Below are 18,520 nucleotides of genomic sequence, written 5' to 3' on the forward strand. Positions count from 1 at the left end.
AAAATTGGGAACTGACTTTGCTTTGATAGGTACCCTCCCATCTACTGATTGGGAAGCATATACCCCACTTTTCCCAGGAAAAACCCAGTTGATAAGTGCTTATTCAAACTTAATATTCATAGTGTCCTATTTCAATTTCAAAATACTCCAGTTTAGAAATAAAATATCCACTCTATTTACTCAAAAATCATTAAGGAGCAAAAATATATTAGATATCTTGGTCATTAAGGTAGGGTTTAGATCCACCTAACATATAGGGAATAATCATAGGAAAGTTACAGAAACAACGCATAACAAGAAAAAGAGAGAGCTCTGTTTATTTTGTGATGATAGAAACAAGATTGCTTGTGACCAAGAGTCTTGAGTAATACTTAAGGAAAAAGAGACGGGTATACTGATGCGATATGCAAAATCCCAGAAGGGTTATAACTCACATGGGTCATCCAGCTAATTCTCCAATTCCATTAGAGCTATGCTATGAAGAGTAAAAATTGTGTAAACATAAAATAGAGAGGCAGATAGGTACATTTAGAGTAAGTGACTTCAGATTCAGAATCACTTATTGCACATGTTCGATTTTGTTGCATTTTCTACTTACATGAACCGAAAAAAAGGTGGCACAGGCGTTGGGATTAGGCTATTCTGCTGATAATCCGCCAGAGGGCACTCTTGATGTCCTTGTTCCTTAGACTGTAGTTGAAAGGGTTCAGCATAGGGGTGACCACAGTGTACATCACCAAGGCCACTGAACCCTTCCTGTGGGAAGATGAGACAGCTGAGCTGAGGTACACCCCAAGGGCCTGTTCCATAAAACAAACATACAACTGACAGGTGAGAACCACAGGTGGATAAGGCTTTGTACTTCCCACCTGATGAGGAGACTCTCAGAATTGAGGAAACAATTTGAGAATAAGAGCAAAAGATTCCTGAAAGTGGAATCTCACCGACAATGGTACTGATGAAATAAATTAATATGATATTGATGGAGTTTTCAGAACAGGCAAGACTGAGGAGTTTAGAAGGGTCACAGAAGAAATGAGGCATTTCCACTTCTGCACAGAAGGTAAGCTGTGACATCATCAAGTAGTGAAGCTGGGAGTTCAAAAGTCTGATGGAAAATGACACCAAGACCAAGAAGCCACAGAGGTGGGGGTTCGTGATGAACAGGTAGTGTAGGGGGTGACAAATGGCCACCAACCAGTCATAGACCATCACTGTCAGAAGGAGACTCTCCAAACAGGCAAAAAGAGAAAAGACAGTCACCTCAGCTAGGCAGCCTGCATAGGTGATGGATTTGCCGTGTGTCTGGAGGTTCACTAGCATCTTGGGGACAGTGGTGGTGTCGAAACTGATGTTAGCCAAGGACAGGTTGGAGAGGAAGAAGTAAATGGGTGTGTGGAGGTGGGGGTCAGGGGTGACAGCCAGAATGATGAGCAGGTTCCCAAACACAGTGACCAGGTATATGGACAGGAAGAGTCCAAAGAGGAGGGGCGGCAGGTCTAGATCATCTGAGAGACCCAGGAGGAGGAATTCTGAGACACCTGTTACATTCTCTGGTTCCATGCTGATGGGGTACCTTTAGAAAAAAAAGAGTGTTGAAAACAGAAAATGATTGTAGGGGCACCCAGATTAGAGTCCATACTTTTGATTGAAGCAATTTACAAATGAAATATTTACACTTGATAATCATACCCCTTAGCACCTTTGGCAGTGTTTCTCAGTTGTGAGTGATTCTTCATTAGGGTCAAAATATTCACTGATTTCTTTATACATCTATTTTAGAGGCATGGGGCCAAAGAATAGAAGAGAAATAAAGGCATTTCAAGATAACAAATCCATGAACACAGTAAAATATCTGCCCCCTACTTCTGAAGGAAAAATATTGAATAAAAATTATTCTTTTCCCTTTTAAAAAATTATTCTAATTACAGGATACTAAAAAGCACTCAAATGTACTGCTATTATCCAAATGCTGTACAAGAAATTCCCTTGCTTTGTAATGTAGTCCTGAAGAGATCAAACCACATTCACTATAGTATAAATTATAGTCAGATAACCTTTCTATATTTCAATTATCTTTAAGGGTTTTTCATCTTTATGTGGTTTAATGACATCCATCTTCCATGGAGATAAGTGCTCATTCAAATGTGGCAGTCAAAGTGTTCTCAGTATAACTGAAATATAAATATTTGGCCTTGGTGGGCTTCATATTTTGATAAATATATTTTTGCTAAAAGTATATGTATTTCATTAAAAGTGTCACTGATCCTGAGGATAGTATAAACATATGATGTACCAGGGATTAAATAATAATTCAGTTCAGTTCAGTTGCTCAGTCGTGTCCAACTCTTTGTACCCCATGGACTGCAGCATGCCAGGCTTCTATGTCCATCAGCAACTCTCAGAGATTGCTCAAACTCAAGTCCATTGAGTCATTAATGCCATCCAACCATCTCATCCTCTGTCATCCCCTTCTCCTCTGCCTTCAATCTTTCCCAGCATCAGGGTCTTTTCCAATGAGTCAGTTCTTTACATCAGGTGGCCAAAGTACTGAAGTTTCAGCTTCAGCATCAGTCCTTCCAGTGAATATTCAGGACCGATTTCCTTTGGATGGACTGGTTGGATCTCCTTGCAGCCCAAGGGACTCTCAGGAGTCTCCTCCAACACCACAGTTCAAAAGCATCAGTTCTTCGGCACTCAGCTTTCTATATAGTCCAACTCTCACATCCATACATGACTACTGGAAAAACCATAGCTTTGATTAGATGGACCTTTGTTGGCAAAGTAATGTTTCTGTTTTTTAATATGCTGTCTAGGTTGGTCAGAACTTTTCTTCCAAGGAGAAAGCATCTGATTTCATGGCTGCAGTCACCATCTGCAGTGATTTTGGAACCCAAGAAAATAAAGTCTGGCACTATTTCCATTGTTTCTCCATCTATTTGCCATGAAGTGATAGGACCAGATGCCATGATCCTAGCTTTCTGAATGTTGAGTTTTAAGCCAACTTTTCACTCTCCTCTTTCACTTTCAAAGGCTCTTTAGGTCTTCGCTTTTGCCATAAGTGTGGTGTCGTCTGCATATCTGAGGTTATTGATATTTCTCCCAGCAATCTTGATTCCAGCTTGTGCTTCATCCAGCCCAGCATTTCTCATGATATACTGTGCATATAAGTTAAATAAGTAGGGTGACAATATACATCCTTGACATACTCCTTTCTCGATTTGGAGCCAGTCTGTTGTTCCATGTCCAGTTCTAACAGTTGCTTCCTGACCTGCATACAGGTTTCTCAAGAGGCAGGTCAGGTGGTCTGGTATTCCCATCTCTTTCAGAATTTTCCACAGTTTATTGTGATCCACACAATCAAAGGCTTTGTTTGGCATAGCCAATAAAGCAGAAGTAGATGTTTTTTCTGAAACTCTCTTGCTTTTTTGATAATTAAATTTTAATAAATACTCTGAACTTTTTTCACTTTTGCAGTTTTTCTCTATCAGTGTTAGACACTCTCTGCTGGGGTCCAGCCTCAGCAAGATCCAGGGGTACCCTCAGGATGAACGGCGTCGGCAAGAAAAAGAGAGAGAGAGAGACCAGACTGGGAGTGTGTAGCAGAGTCTGGCAAATCTTTATTTTTTTTACCATAGCTTTTATATTCTAAGTTAGCACATTTTTTAAGGGGAAGATAGTTTAATATTACATCGGCTTATCCTTCAGGAAACCAGGGTGTTTTCTGCATACTTCTTTGTGAGAGTCTTATACATTATCTTCTGGCCTTGGAGCCTATTGACATTTTATGACCTAGGTGAATGCAAAGCTGTTTTCCGTAATCTATTCTTTAATGAACACAAAGGTCAGTCCTTTTGCAGAAGTTATCAGTTAAATGTATCTAAAAGGTTTACCACACAAAGACTCTGCAGCTCTGGTGAGGCAGCCCCTGTTTAGCATTCCTGGTTAGAATTAGCAATTCTAAACTCTTATTTTTCTAAATCTTTAACTATAACCACTTTTATAATAATATTTTTCTGTTCTCTAACAGGGCTTCCTCACCCCCCGAAGGCCTCTGTGCCTATTAGGGCCTTTTGTGTGATCAGGTTCTTTATGCTGTTTATTATTAAGGTGTTATGAGCAGTCATGTGCATTAGTACGCATTTGCCAAGCAGGCTAGAATGCCAGCAAAGGGGTCTAAATTGAAACACTCCTTTCATCCTGGATTATCTTATAGGATACCACCTTCTAGGGAACATATTGATTAAAGTTCTAAGTTGATTCTGTTTGGAAAGAGATCGGGCAAGGCCTTCTACCTGTGTCACAGAAATTAGGAGTAGTCTAATATAGCAAGCATCAGGAAGACAGAGATCATCTTTAAGGTGAGCACTGGGGCAGCTTTTTGAAATCCCTGAGGTCCTGATCAGCCTTGCTTGTCAGGTCTTCTCCTCATGACCTTGTCATGGGTGGGATCTCGTGTGCTGGCTCCCGGCAACTCTCAAGAAAAAATCTGAGCTTGGTTTTGTTGTTTTTGTGTGTAGTGGCTAGGTAACCCTTCTTAACTATGTCTCTACTCCTAAAAATTTATGAAGGGTTGATTTCTCATCAAACTTAACTCTTACGAACAGTTGAAGAACATAGGATCAAAGCCAAGTCTCAAACCCCAAGTTGTCCTACTTAAGATCAGCTTATGATCTTCTTGAGTCATTCTTCCTTAATAAGAAATTGCATTTTTTTTCTACATTCAGCTCCATGAAGGCACCTCAGGCCTTCATTTCTCCTATAGGTCAAAACATGATGCCATTTGGGAATAATCAAAAGGGGAAAAAACCCCAAAGACTAATATCCCAAATACCTGGGGAGTTTGTGCATCTGTAAAATGAGTATATTAACTGTACTGAGCTTATAGGATTGCTGGAAGAAATCAAATTAAAATCAATATAAAATACTTAACCAGTGTTATTAGTGCTGGCTGATCAATATAATTACCTTTTGATCTTTCAAAATTTAGCTATGGACTAGCCACAACCTAGAACCAATCAGATCAGAATCTCTACTCATAATTCCTTTGGGCAAATGAACATATTGTCAGGGTAGAGAAACATTGTTAGGCAATTGATAAACATCGCGATAATGTTAGTTATCGTTAAAACCGTATTACCCACTAGTGCTCATGCTTAGTTGCTCAGTCGTGTCTGACCCTCTCCCACCCATGGACCATAGCCCACCAGGCTCCTCTGTCCGTGGGATTGTCCAGGCAAGAATACTAAAGTGGATTCCCATTTCTTCCTCATATTACCCACGGCCCATATTAAAATATAAATATTTGACAATACTTTCTTTAGAACGCATATTTATTACTGATGAAAACAGAGGGGTTTTGTTGTCCCTGAGCGATCTTATTCTCCTGCACTTCACCAGCTCAGAGGCAAACACATCATGAATTGGGTAGACACATTTTTCTTTCAGTGTTTCCATAACACTAGTCTTAAACTATGTATTCATAAGCAATTTTGTTGAAAACTTACCTAGGTCCTATCTAACATAGATAAATTCTCATTCACCAGAGTATTGGGATTTGGGGATTGACATGTACACACTACTATATTTAAAATAAAATGCCTTTTATGAAAGAAATGATGCATAACATTTTCAGAGGGATAAATTTCACTTTATTTTTTGAGTTTTTTATTATGACAAAGCTATGAAAATTCTTGCAACCTTATGTACATTACACTAGTGAGAATTTCCAAAAGGTATATGCATACAAGAGCATTGATTCAGTTTTAAAATTTGAAACATACAATTTTTCTATTAACTACTTACAAAAGTTATGCTAATGGAAAAATCAGACCAAATCAACTACATTTTCTGATATACAAGGTGTAGAATTAGACAGATTCTTGAAGGCTGACTAGGAATAGTCCTTTTCATGACAGAGCTGTATGAAAGTTTACATCCTGTATAGGGAATGATATTTCTATAATTCATATTTACAAAGTGGGCTGGAAAATGCATTATTATCCATAGAAAACCATACAATCCTTAATATTCATACCACAAAGCCCCTGCAAACAGTTTGGTCCATTCTGTTAATTTAGATATGAGCTCACTACATTCCAATTGAAGCAATTGATGGCTATACTTCCATTTGATCATCTGGGACTACCATCGGTTTTAAAAGAAAATGATCTGGTGGGAAAGAGCCCTGGGGTGGGAATTAGGAGGCCTTTGTCTGAGTCCACTTAATGTTTCACTCACTTAATATGCAGTGTGTGTAAATCTCCCCACTGCTCTGCACTTGTATCCCTCACATTGAAGTAGGGCCAACAACGTATTTGTAGGACATGTGTGGTGTTGAGGAAAGGGAAATTTCCTCTTCTGCCCCTCTGGAGTTCTTGTGGCTGGAATAGTAACAAAATTGACACAAGACAGATTAACAGGAGAAAAAGAAACAAATTTGAATTCCTACATATGGAGGTCTCATAAAAATAGGACCTAAAAAGTGGCCAAAGCAGGCAGTTTTTTCCTTTTTAGACAAAGACACAATAAATTGGTGAGGAATTGACAAGAGAAAGAAACACAGGCTTTGGGTACTTTGCTAGTGAAGAATCTAAACAGATTTAGGCTTAGGGCAGAGAATGACAAAAACAATCAGATTTGTTTGTGTAGGCTTCTATGCTCCAAATTTCCCATCTCTGAGAACAAAGTTGTCCTCCAACTTCTGGGGCAGGAATGCCCCTTTCATGTGAGAGATTTATTCCCTGCTTTTCCAGGAGACACAGAAGGATCAGAGTTTCCCTCTTGCATCTGCTTCTCAAGCAACTTCAGTATAAACTAATCAATAAACCATCATAGCACATTTTGGAGCAGTCCACCCGGATCCCCAATAGTGGCACCTAAGAGGTTAGTAGTTAATAAATAGTCAGCAATGGTTTTTATTTTATCTACTAATTTTTTAAGTTTTTTTTTTTAATGTGGACCATTTAAAAAGGCTTTGTTGAATGTGTTACAGTATTGTTTCTGTTTTAGTTTTTTGGCTGTAAGGCATGTGGAATCTTAGCTCCCCAACCAGGGACTAAACCCTCACCCCCTGCTCTGGAAGGTGAAGCCTTAACCACTGGACCACCAGGAGAAGTTCCCAGTCACAGCTTTTAATTCAGAAGTTGAATCATTATTGGACTAGTTAGCTTATTGATGACATACAATCCTAATAGAGTTTAATGATCTTACACTCTATTGGTTGAGAGAGTCTGTCATGTCTCAGAGAATTCATTTATAGAATGAATGGAAATCCTAAATTGTGTCTCAGTCCACACAATTAAATTAACTTTCCTTTCTCTTTCACTGTTTCTCCTTTAAAAAAAAATTATGATTCACTACTTGTTAAAATTTAATAGAGTATTGTAGATTCTATTAAATGGGAAATGATAGGTCCCTTAGAAAATCACACAGAGGCATATGAATCCTGTTTTATGCTTTGTCTAGGCCTACAGGACATGACTGGAAGGAATGAAGGGGCAAGCAGGCAGGAAGGGCCCAGCATACATGCTAAGTCGCTTTAGTCGTGTCCCAGCTCTTTGCGACGCTATGAGCCGTAGCCAGTCAGGCGCCTCTGTCTGTGGGATTCTCCAGGCAAGAAAACTGGGGTGGGTTGCCGTGCCCTCCTCTAGGGGATCTTCCTGATCAAGGGACTGAACCCAAGTCTCCTGCAGCTCCTGCACTGGAAAGTGGATTCTTTGCCTCTGAGCCACTTAAGAAGCCTAAACTTGAGAATAACAATATCTAAAATTTACTTTGTTGTTACTGCAATGCATCCATGAAATATTTAGCACCCACTTTGTTTCATTCTTACTCATGTAGTTGTATCAACTGGATATCAATTTAGATGACCAGTTTCAGGCCCAAAGTTATTAAGAGCTTACTCAGTGTCATTCAGGTAAAAAGTGGAGCAGATCAGTTCAGTTCTGTCGCTCAGTTGTGTCTGACTCTGCGACCCCATGAACCACAGAATGCCAGGCCTCCCTGTCCATCAACAATTCCTGGAGTTTGGTATTTACCCAAACTCATGTCCATTGAGTCGGTGATGCCATCCAACCATCTCATCCTCTGTGGTCCCCTTCTCCCGCCCTCAATCTTTCCCAGCATCAGGGTTGTTTCAAATGAGGTCACCTCTTCACATCAGGTGGCCAAAGAATTGGAGTTTCAGCTTCAACATTAGCCCTTCCAGTGAACACCCAGGACTGATCTTCTTTAGAATGGACTGGTTGGATTCAAAATTAATTTGTGTGTATATGGGGCTCATGCACTGTCCATTCTGTTTCCCTACAGTTTAGAGCGTTTAAACATAGGTTCAAAAATCTCTTCCCAACTTTCTTTTTTTTTAAATAAATTAATTTGTTTTAATTGGAGACTAATTACTTTACAATATTGTATATGCCTTTATACTGTTTCTTGTTTCCTGACCAGCACCCCGACTCTACTCCCTTAGAAATCCACAGAGTATAAATTACAAGAATGAAGGCACAAGTTGATAATGAAGCAAAATTCAAGGTCAAAGGCAAGAGAGAGAAGTGCCTTGAATTGGCTAAGGTGATGCTTTCTAGGATCCCCAGCTTCAGCTCAGCCTGCCTTCCTGTAACCAATGTAGTGAAAGGTTGTTGCTGAACCCACGCAGAGACTCCAGGATTCTTGGACTCCGGGGGAGAAGAATTCAATCCGGGGCCAGAGATGAGGCTTGATCACTCAGAGTTTTTGTGCAATAGAGTTTATTAAAGTATAAAAGGGATAGAGAAAGCTTCTGACATAGACATCAGAAGGAGGCAGAAAGAGTACCCCCTTGCTAGCATTAGCAATGGAGTTATATACTCCCAAATTAGTTATTACAGTGAATCAAAAGAATGTCTGGAGGTTGTAAAGACCTCACCAGACCTACTCCCATAATTTACATTTTGAGATAACAGAATTAGCCAGACAGAAGGTTTTTTCCAGAGACTGTCCTCAAGCAGGATACATTATTGTCATATAATCCTAAGGAATGTATAGGGACAAAAAAATATTGTCCTTTCTTCCTCCTTGAGAATTCCAGACCACTCTCTCCTTGGGGACCCCTAGACTTCGTGTCAACCTGCCTAGGAAAGGACTCACTCAGTAGCAGGTTCCATACATGGTCTCCACCGAGCCTACTGTGAACACCCAAAAGGAACAGCACAGCGAGCAGGGGGTCTGTGCCTGGGAAGAAAAGGAAGAGAGTTTGCTTTTTGCTATTTCTATTTATAGTGGCTTGATAAAACTTAGATATGCTTCAAATCCTTAACATTTGTGAGGAGTTCTCATCAAATCCAACTCTCTAATGAATAGGTGAGCAATTTAGGACCAAAGCCATTCTCAAACTCTAAGTTATCTGGGATTCTCCAGGCAAGAATACTGGAGTGGGTTGCTGTTTCCTTCTCCAAGGGAGAAGGACAGTTTGGAGGGACCTATTTCCTGATCAGGTAGAAAAGATGCCCAAGGAAGATAGAAACAGTGTGGGAGGAAAATAGAAATTTAAATGAGTTCTTGGATCCCCACCACTAAAAACAACATCAACTTTTATAAGCCTTTGAGCTGATATATGCATTTTGGTACCCTCCTACTGGCTCTCCTATCTGTTCTCTGCTTTGGTGATGAGAAAACATCCCCCCCCGCCCCCGCCCCTGCCACACACACACACCCTCCACTCAATCCCTTGTGCATTCGTGTCTCCCACTGCACTTGGCACTCACTGGGTTGCACTTGTCTCCACTGGACCAGGACTGAGGGATGCAGATCACCTGCCCCTCCCTTTCCTGGTGTTGGATGAGGGCTGAAGCTTTGTGGTGAGGACTGGCAGCAAGACAGCCTCAGGTGTGGGCTTCCTGGTGCAGACAAAAACTCTGGGAGGAGAAGACACACAGGTATGGAGCCCATTGGACTGGAGCTGGCAAACTGAAGGGCTGGGAAGCACAGGTTGACTATTTAAAGTGATGCAGCCTAGAGACCTCAATACACTTAGGAAATAATTAATTGTCTATGGTCTCTGAAACTCCGAGAATTTGCTAATTTCATGGAGGAGGAAAAGGAGAAAAGCGAATGTATTAGGAAGGATCTAGACTCATCAGCTTCTCAGGGGAGTTTGACCTCTACTCCTCAGCTCTGACTTCCAAGTTTTTATTTTTTTTCCTCTTATTTCAATTAGAGAAAACATGTGACTTTCATATCTGCAAGTCCATTGATCCACCTAACACACAGAAAATAAACATAGGAAAATTATAGAAACAGTATGTAACAAGAAAGAGAAAATTATGTTTATTTTGTGAAGATAGGAGCAAGAATGCCCATGACCAAGAGTCCTGGGTCATATGCAATGAAAACGAGAAGGGTACACTGATGTGCTATGCAAAATCCTAGAAGGGCTATGACTCATTTGGGGCATCCAGATAATTTCCCAATTACATTAGAGATATTCTAAGAGGAAAAATTGTGTAAACAGAGCAGAGAGCCAGATAGGTACATGTAAGCTATGTGACCACAGAACAGAATCACTTATTGCACATGTTTGGTTTTGCTAAATTTTCTACTCCCATGAGCCAAAAAAAGATACCATGGTATTGAGATTAGGCTATTCTGCTGATAATCCTCCACAGAGTACTCTTAATGTCTTTGTTCCTTAGGCTGTAGATGAAGGGGTTCAGCATAGGGGTGACCACAGTGTACATCACTGAGGGCACTGCACCCTTCCTGGGGGAAGACAAGACGGCTGAGCTGAGGTACACCCCGAGGCCTGTTCCGTAAAATAAGCAAACAACGGACAGGTGAGAGCCACAGGTGGAGAAGGCTTTGGACTTAGCCGCTGATGAAGAGACTCTCAGAATGGAGGATATAATTCGAATATAAGAGTAAAGTATCCCCGAGAGTGGAATCCCACCAACGATGGTACCAATGAAATAAATTAATATTTTACTGGTGGAGGTATCAGAACAGGCAAGGTTGAGGAGTTGAGGAGGGTCACAAAGGAAATGAGGAATTTCCACTTTTGTACAGAAGGTAAGCTGTGACATCATCAAGTAGTGCAGCAGGGAGGTCAAAAGACTGACGGCAAATGATGCCAGAACCAGCAAGATACATAGGCGGGGGTTCGTGATGACCAGGTAGTGTAGGGGGTGACAGATGGCCACCAACCGGTCATAGGCCATCACTGTCAGAAGGAGACTCTCCAAACCTGCGAAAAGGGACAGGAAGGTCACCTGCGCTAGACAGCCTGCATAGGTGATGGATTTGCTGTGTGTCTGGAGGTTCACTAGCATCTTGGGGATGGTGGTGGTGCTGATACTGATGTCAGCCAAGGACAAATTGGAGAGGAAGAAGTACATGGGGGTGTGGAGGTGGGGGTCAGAGCTGATGACCAGGATGATGAGCAGGTTCCCAAGCATGGCCACCAGGTACATGGACAGGAAGAGCCCAAAGAGAAGGGGCTGCAGGTCTGGATCATCTGAGAGGCCCAGGAGAAAGAATTCTGAGACACCCGTTAGATTTTGTGGTTCCATGTAGAGGGGGCACCTTTGAAAAAGAAGAGAGTATTGAATAAACAATTGTAGGGGTATACAGATAGTGTCCATACTTTGGATTTAATCAATTCACAAATATTTTTTAAAAAATTTATTATGATACAGCTCTGAAAATTCTTGCAATCCTCTGTGTACTACACTAGTGAGAATTTCCAAAAGATATATGCATGCAAGAGTATTGCTTCCATTTTAAAAATTGAAACATTATATTTTTCTATAACTATCTCTACAAGTTATGCTAATGGAAAAATCAGACAAAATCAACCACACGTTCTGATTTTCAAGGTGTAAAACTAGAAAGATTTTTGAAGGCTGACTAGGAATAGTCTTTTCATGATACAGTCACATGAAATTTTGAACCTTATATAGGGAATGATGGGGCTTCCCAGGTGGCTCAGGTGGTAAAAAATCCACTTGCCAATGCAGGAGATGCAGGAGACTTGGATTTGATCCCTGGGTCTGGAAGATCCTCTGGAGGAGGAAATGGCAACCCACTCTAGTATTCTTGCCTGGAAAATTCTGTGGACAGAGGAGCCTTGTGGGCTATGGTCCATGGGGTCATAAAGAGTTGGACATTACTGAGCAACTGAGCACAAGGAATGACATTATTATAACTATTATAACTCAGATTTACAAAATGGGCCAGAGAATGCATTACTATCCATAGAAAACTCCATCATCCATAATATTCATACAATAAAGATCCCTTGCAAGCAGTTTGGTCCATTCTGCTAATTTACCTATGAACTCACCACATCTCAAAATAAGGAATTCATGGTTTTACTTCTATTTGATCATCTGGGACTAATGTAGGTTTTAAAAGAAAATAATCTGGTGAGACAGAGCCCTGGGGTGGGAATTAGGAGGACTTTGTCTGAGTTCCAAATGTTTCACCCACTTAATGTGCAGTATATGTAAATCTCTCCACTTCTCTGCACTTGTATCCCTCACATTGAAGTAGGGCCAATAACACCCATTTGTAGAATGTGTGTGGTGTGGAGGAAGGGGAAATTTCCTCTTCTGCCCCTCTAGAGTTATTGTGGCTGGGATAATAACAAAATTGACACAAGACAGATTAACAGGAGAAAAAGAAACAAATTTGAATTCCTGCACATGGAGGTCTCATTAAAATAGGACCTAAGAAGTGGCCAAAGCAGGCAGCTATTATCTTTTTTAGGCAAAGAAACAGTAAGTTGATGAGGAATTGAGAGAAAGAAATGTAGGCTTTTGGTATTTCATGAGTGAAGAATCTAAACAGATTTAGGCTTGGGGTGCAAAATGAAAGAAACAATAAGATTTGTTTACATTGGCTTTGCAAAGAGTCAGACACAACTGAGTGACTGAACTGAACTGAACTGAATTGAACACTGGCTTCTAGTCTCCAAATTCCCTTTCACTGATCATAAGGGGATCTTTCCACTCCCGATGCAGGAGTGCCCATTTCAAGCATGGATATGAGAGTTGGACCACAAAAAAAGGCTGAGTGCCGAAGATTTGATGCATTCGAACTCTGGTGCTGAATAAGACTCTTGAGAGTCCCTTGGACAGCAAGGAGATCAAACCAGTCAGTTCTAAAGGAAATCAACCCTGAATTTTCACTGGAAGGACTGATGCTGAAGCCAAAGCTCCAATACTTTGGCCACCTGATGCGAAGAACTGACTCATTGGGAAAGACCCCAATGCTGGGAAAGACTGAAGGCAGGGGGAGAAGGGAACGACAGAGGATGAGATGGTTGGATGGTGTCACTGACTCGATGGACATGAGTTTGAGCACACTCCAAGAAATAGTGAAGGACAAGGAAGCCTGGTGTACTGTAGTCCTTGGGGTTAAAAAGAGTCAGACACAACTGAGAGACTGAACAGCAACAAATACAGGCTTCTAGGCTCCAAATTCCCTATCTTTGATCATAAGGAGGTCTTTCCCACTCCTGATGCAGGATTGCCCCTTTCACGTCAGAGATTTATTCCCTGCTTTTCCAGGAGACATGGGAGTTTCCCCCTTGCACTGGCTTCTTCTCAAGTAACTTCTGTAGAAACTAATCAATAAACCATTGCAGGACCTTTTGGGACCAACCTCCTTAATCCTCAGTAGTGGCACATAAGAGTGGTCAGTACTTAAGAAATATTCAGTTACAGTTATTCCATTTATTTTTTTTAAACTTGTTTTTAATGTGGACCATTTTTAAGGTCTTTATTGAATTTGTTACAGTATTATTTCTGTTCTAGTTTTTTGGCCATGAGACATGTGGAATCTTAGCTCCTCAACCAGGGATCGAACCCAAACCTCCTGCATTGGAAGGTGAAGCACTGGACCACCAGGGAAGTCCCCAGTCACGGCTTTTAAATCAGAAGTTGAATCATTATTGGGCTATTTATCTTATTGATGAAATACAATCCTAATAAAGTTTTAATGATCTTACATTCTATTATATGAGAGAGAGAGAGAGAAGCCTGTCGTGTCCCAGGGAATTCATTTACAGAATGAATGGAATCCTAATATATGTCTCAGTCCACCCAATAAAATTAGCTTTCCTTTTTCTTTAACTGATTCTGCTTAAAAAAAAACAAAAACTTTTATGTTGTCACAGCCAGTGCTCTGTGACAACCTAGAGGGATGTGATAGAGAGGGAAGTGGGAGGGGGTTCAAAAGCGAGAGGATACATGTATACCTATGGCCGATTCATGTTGATATACAGCAGAAACCATCACAACATTGTAAAGTAATTGCCCTCCAATTAAAAATAATAATAGAGTTAAAAAATTTTTTATGATTCACTATTTGTTTAAATAATTATGTTGTACACAAAAAAGAATTCTACTTTTTGAAATTTAATAATGTTTATCTTTTTGCCAGTTTTTCTAAATGTTCTATGGACATCTAATAACAGCATATGAGATACAAAATTTAAATATATTTGTGTAGGATATGATTAATATAGATTAATTAAATATAAATTTATTATATTCAAATTATTAATGACATAATTCAAGATGCTCCTCTTCTTATTTTTTCTGCATTTGATAAAATATTCTCAGAGAAATGTTAATATATCTCACTATGATTATATATTTTTTCTTTTCCTTTATATTTCTTCTGATTTTTGCTTTATGTTTCTTTATTTTTAAGGTGTCTAATGGTATATGATGTCTCTTTTGTGAATTGTACGTTTGACCATTAAAAATATTCATCTTTGTTTCAGACATAGAGGACAGACTTATGGGCATGGGGAGAGGGAAGGAGTGGGTGAGATGTATGGAGAGTAACATGGAAACTTCATTACCATATGTAAAATAGACAGCCAATGGGAATTTGTGTTATGTCTCAGGGAACTCAAACAGGGGTTCTGTATCAACCTAGCGGGGTGGGACGGGAAGGGGGATGGGAGAGATGCTCAAAAAGGAGGGGGCATATGTATACCTATGGCTGATTCATGTTGATATTTGACAGAAAAACAACAAAATTCTGTAAAGCAATTACCCTTCAATTTAAAAATAAATAAATTTAAAATTTTTTTTAAAAATTCATCTTCGTTTCACTTAAAATAATTTTTTTAAAAAGAAAAAAATAATTGAGTGTTGTAGATTTTATTAAATGGAAAACAATAGGTCCCTTAGAAAGTGACACAGAGGCATACAAGTACTGGTTTATGTTTTGTCTAGTCCTATAAGATATTGTGCTGCAGTCCATGGGGTCACAAAGAGTTGGACACAACTTAGCAACTGAGCAACAACAACAAGAAACTAGGAAGGAATGAAGGAACAGGCAGGAATGACCCAGCATATGGAAGCCTTAGCCTTACTGCCTACGCTGTGCTTCTGAGAATCCAGGAAGGGTCTATTCAATATTAAGCAGAGATTTTTGTTCTTGTAGCCTAGTCTGTGCCAAGCAAAGAGAGACTCTGAGGAATCAGATATGAATAAGACTCAGTTTTCCCAGGAGGCCTTCAGAATCTATTTGCATAAGGACAAGAACTATCACATAAAATGTTCTTTCAGGATCTGGGAAAAACCAAACCTCAGATCACAAAATATTTTAATTGAGTAATTGGTACTTAGACTCAATGATAATAATAATAACAGCCATACCTAAAATTTACTCTGCCATTATTGTAATGCAAGTGTATCCAGGGAACTTTTAATCACTAGCTTTTTACTTCTTTTTTTCATTCTTACTTAGGTAGTTGTATCAACTGGATATCAATTTTGATGACCAGTTTCAGGCTCAAAGATATTAAGAGCTTGTCCAGTGTCATTCAGATAATAAATAGAGCGTAAGATTCAAAATTAAATTGTGGGTTTCTGAGGCCCATGCACTGAATGTGCACTCTGTTTCCCTACACTTCAGAGAGCTGAAGCAGAGACTGAGAAGTCTCTTCCAAACTTCCTAACATATACCTTTATACTGTTTCTTGTTTCCTAATCAGCACCCTGACACTATACTCTCTTAGAAATTGCAATACCTAATGCAATGTAAATGCTATGTAAATAAGTTGTAAATACAACGCAAATAGCATATAAGTAGCTGCCAGTGGGTATGTAGCAAATACAAGTCTTACTCCTTGGGGGAAAAAAAAGAAATCCAGAGGTTATAAATGACAAGAATGAAGGAGCAGGTTGACAGTGAAGCAAAATTCAAGATCAAAGAAAAGAGAGAGAAGTGCCTTGAATTGTCACAAACTGATACTTTCTCAGATCCCCAGACAGTTAAGAATCGGCCTGCAATGTAGGAGACATGGGTTTGATCCCTGGGTTGGAAAGATCCCCTGGAGAAGGGAATGGCTACCCACTCGAGTATTCTTGCCTGGAGAGATCCATGGACAGAGAAACCTAGCAGGCTACAGTCCGTGGGGTTGCAGAGTCGGACACGACTGAGTGACTAACACTTTTACTTTTTCACTTTCACCTTCAGCTCAGTCTTCCTTCCTATCACTGATGTAGCAGGTGCCACACATACTGTCCATTGTGTCTACCGTGAACACCCAAAAGGAAGAGTACAGTGACCAGGGGTCTCTGTGTGCTGTGCTGGGCTTAGTTGCTCAGTCGTGTCCTACTCTTTGTGATCCCCATGGACTGTAGGCCATCAGGCTCCTCTGTCCATGGGGATTCTCCAGGCAAGAATACTAGAGTAGGTTGCCATGCCCTCCTCCAGGGTTTCTTCCCAACCCAGGGATCGAACCCAGGTCTCCTGCATTACAGGCAGATTGTTTATAATTTGAGCCACCAGGGGAGGCCAGGGGGTCTCTGCCTGGGATGAAAAGGAAGAGAGTTTGCCTTTTGGTGTTTTCCTTTTTAATAGCTTAATAAAACTTCTTCGATATGTCTCAAATCCTAAACATTTGGGAAGGGTTGATTTATCATCAAATCCAACCCTCTTATGAACAGTTGAACAATTTAGGACCAAAGCAGTTCTCAAATGCTAAGTTGGCCTTTGTATGCCAGCTAAAGGGCTTTTTTAAAATTTTTGAATTCTTATTTAAGATTTTTTAATTGGAATATAGTTGATTTACAATGTTGTGTTAGTTTCAGGTGTACTGTCAAGCGAATCAGTTATTCACATACATACATACATCACTCTTTTTTAGATTCTTTTCCCATATAAGCCATTACAGTGTATTGAGCAGATGTGCTATACAGTAGGTCCTTATTAGTTATCTATTTTATATATAATAGTGTATATGTCAGTCTCGATCTCCAGATTTATCCCTCCCACCCTTACCCCCTGGTAACCACAAGTTTCTTTTCTACATCTGTGACTCTATTTCTGTTTTGTAAATAAATTCACTTGTACTATTTTATAAAAAAGAGTCCACATATAAGTGATATCATATGATATTTGTCTTTCTCTGTCTGACTTACTTCACTCAGTATGACCGTCTCTGGCTCTAGCAATCTAAATATCCACCGACAGATGAGTGGATAAAGAAGATGTGGTAGATATATACAATGAAATATTACTCAGCAATTTCAGGAAAGAACTATATCATGTCATTTGCAGTCACAAGAATGGAACTAGAAATTACTATGAACTTTTCAATAAACTCATATAGGGATTACATTTTCCCTAAATTTACCCTTGAATGCAGTTTGGATTGGCAGGAGAGAATACGGTCTAGGTGCCCTACCATATTCAATGTTTACATTAAAATCTGACTTTACTCCCTTTTTATCACAGGGCTTGATAAAAATTGCATTAAAATACTGTGATCTTATCCTCAGTTGTAAAATAAAGATAATGCACATTGCTGTCTTTTGAGGCTGGTAATGTATATAAAAGGAAAGAAACAAGCTACTTAAAAACTAAGCTTAAAAAAAAAAACAACTAAGCTTAGGCCCTGGCATGTCAATACCTACATAAGAGTTTGTGATTCTGTGTTTACAGTCATCATTTTCATCACCATAACCTTCATGATCATTTGGAGCACTTAGGAGACAATTTAGAGGGACCAGATGCTACGATCTTAGTTTTTGAATGTTGAGCTTTAAGCCAACTTTTTCACTCTCCTCTTTCACTTTCATCAAGAGGCTTTTTAGCTCCTCTTCACTTTCTGCCATAAGGGTGGTGTCATCTGCATATGTAAGGTTATTGATATTCCTCCTGGCAATCTCGATTCCAGCTTGTGCTTCCTCCAGCCCAGCGTTTCTCATGATGTACTCTGCATATAAGTTAAATAAGCATGGTGACAATATACAGCCTTGACGTACTCCTTTTCCTATTTGGAACCAGTCTGTTGTTCCATGTCCAGTTCTAACTGTTGCTTCCTGACCTGCATATAGGTTTCTCAAGAGGCAGGTCAGGTGATCTGGTATTCCCATCTCCTTCATGTTGGCTTAAAGCTCAACATTCAGAAAACTAAGATCATGGCATCTGGTCCCATCACTTCATGGGAAATGGATGGAGAAACAGTAGAAACAGTGTCAGACTTTATTTTTGGGGGCTCCAAAATCACTGTGGATGG

At 39.8% G+C, this 18,520-nt stretch overlaps 1 protein-coding gene and 1 pseudogene across 1 annotated transcript; both read right to left on the reverse strand.

The window, feature by feature from the left end:
- Positions 1 to 632: 632 nt before the first annotated feature.
- Positions 633 to 1,563, reverse strand: LOC133061244 (olfactory receptor 7E178-like; annotated as a pseudogene).
- Positions 1,564 to 10,613: 9,050 nt separating this feature from the next.
- On the reverse strand, positions 10,614 to 11,558 carry LOC133061245 (olfactory receptor 7E178-like). Its single transcript, XM_061149235.1, has one exon. It carries the CDS (start codon positions 11,541 to 11,543, stop codon positions 10,614 to 10,616), a length of 930 nt encoding a protein of 309 aa, XP_061005218.1. The 5' UTR covers positions 11,544 to 11,558.
- Between the last annotated feature and the right edge of the window lie 6,962 nt (positions 11,559 to 18,520).

The sequence above is a fragment of the Dama dama genome, chromosome 9, assembly GCF_033118175.1.
Source record: "Dama dama isolate Ldn47 chromosome 9, ASM3311817v1, whole genome shotgun sequence".
Taxonomy (NCBI): domain Eukaryota; kingdom Metazoa; phylum Chordata; class Mammalia; order Artiodactyla; family Cervidae; genus Dama; species Dama dama.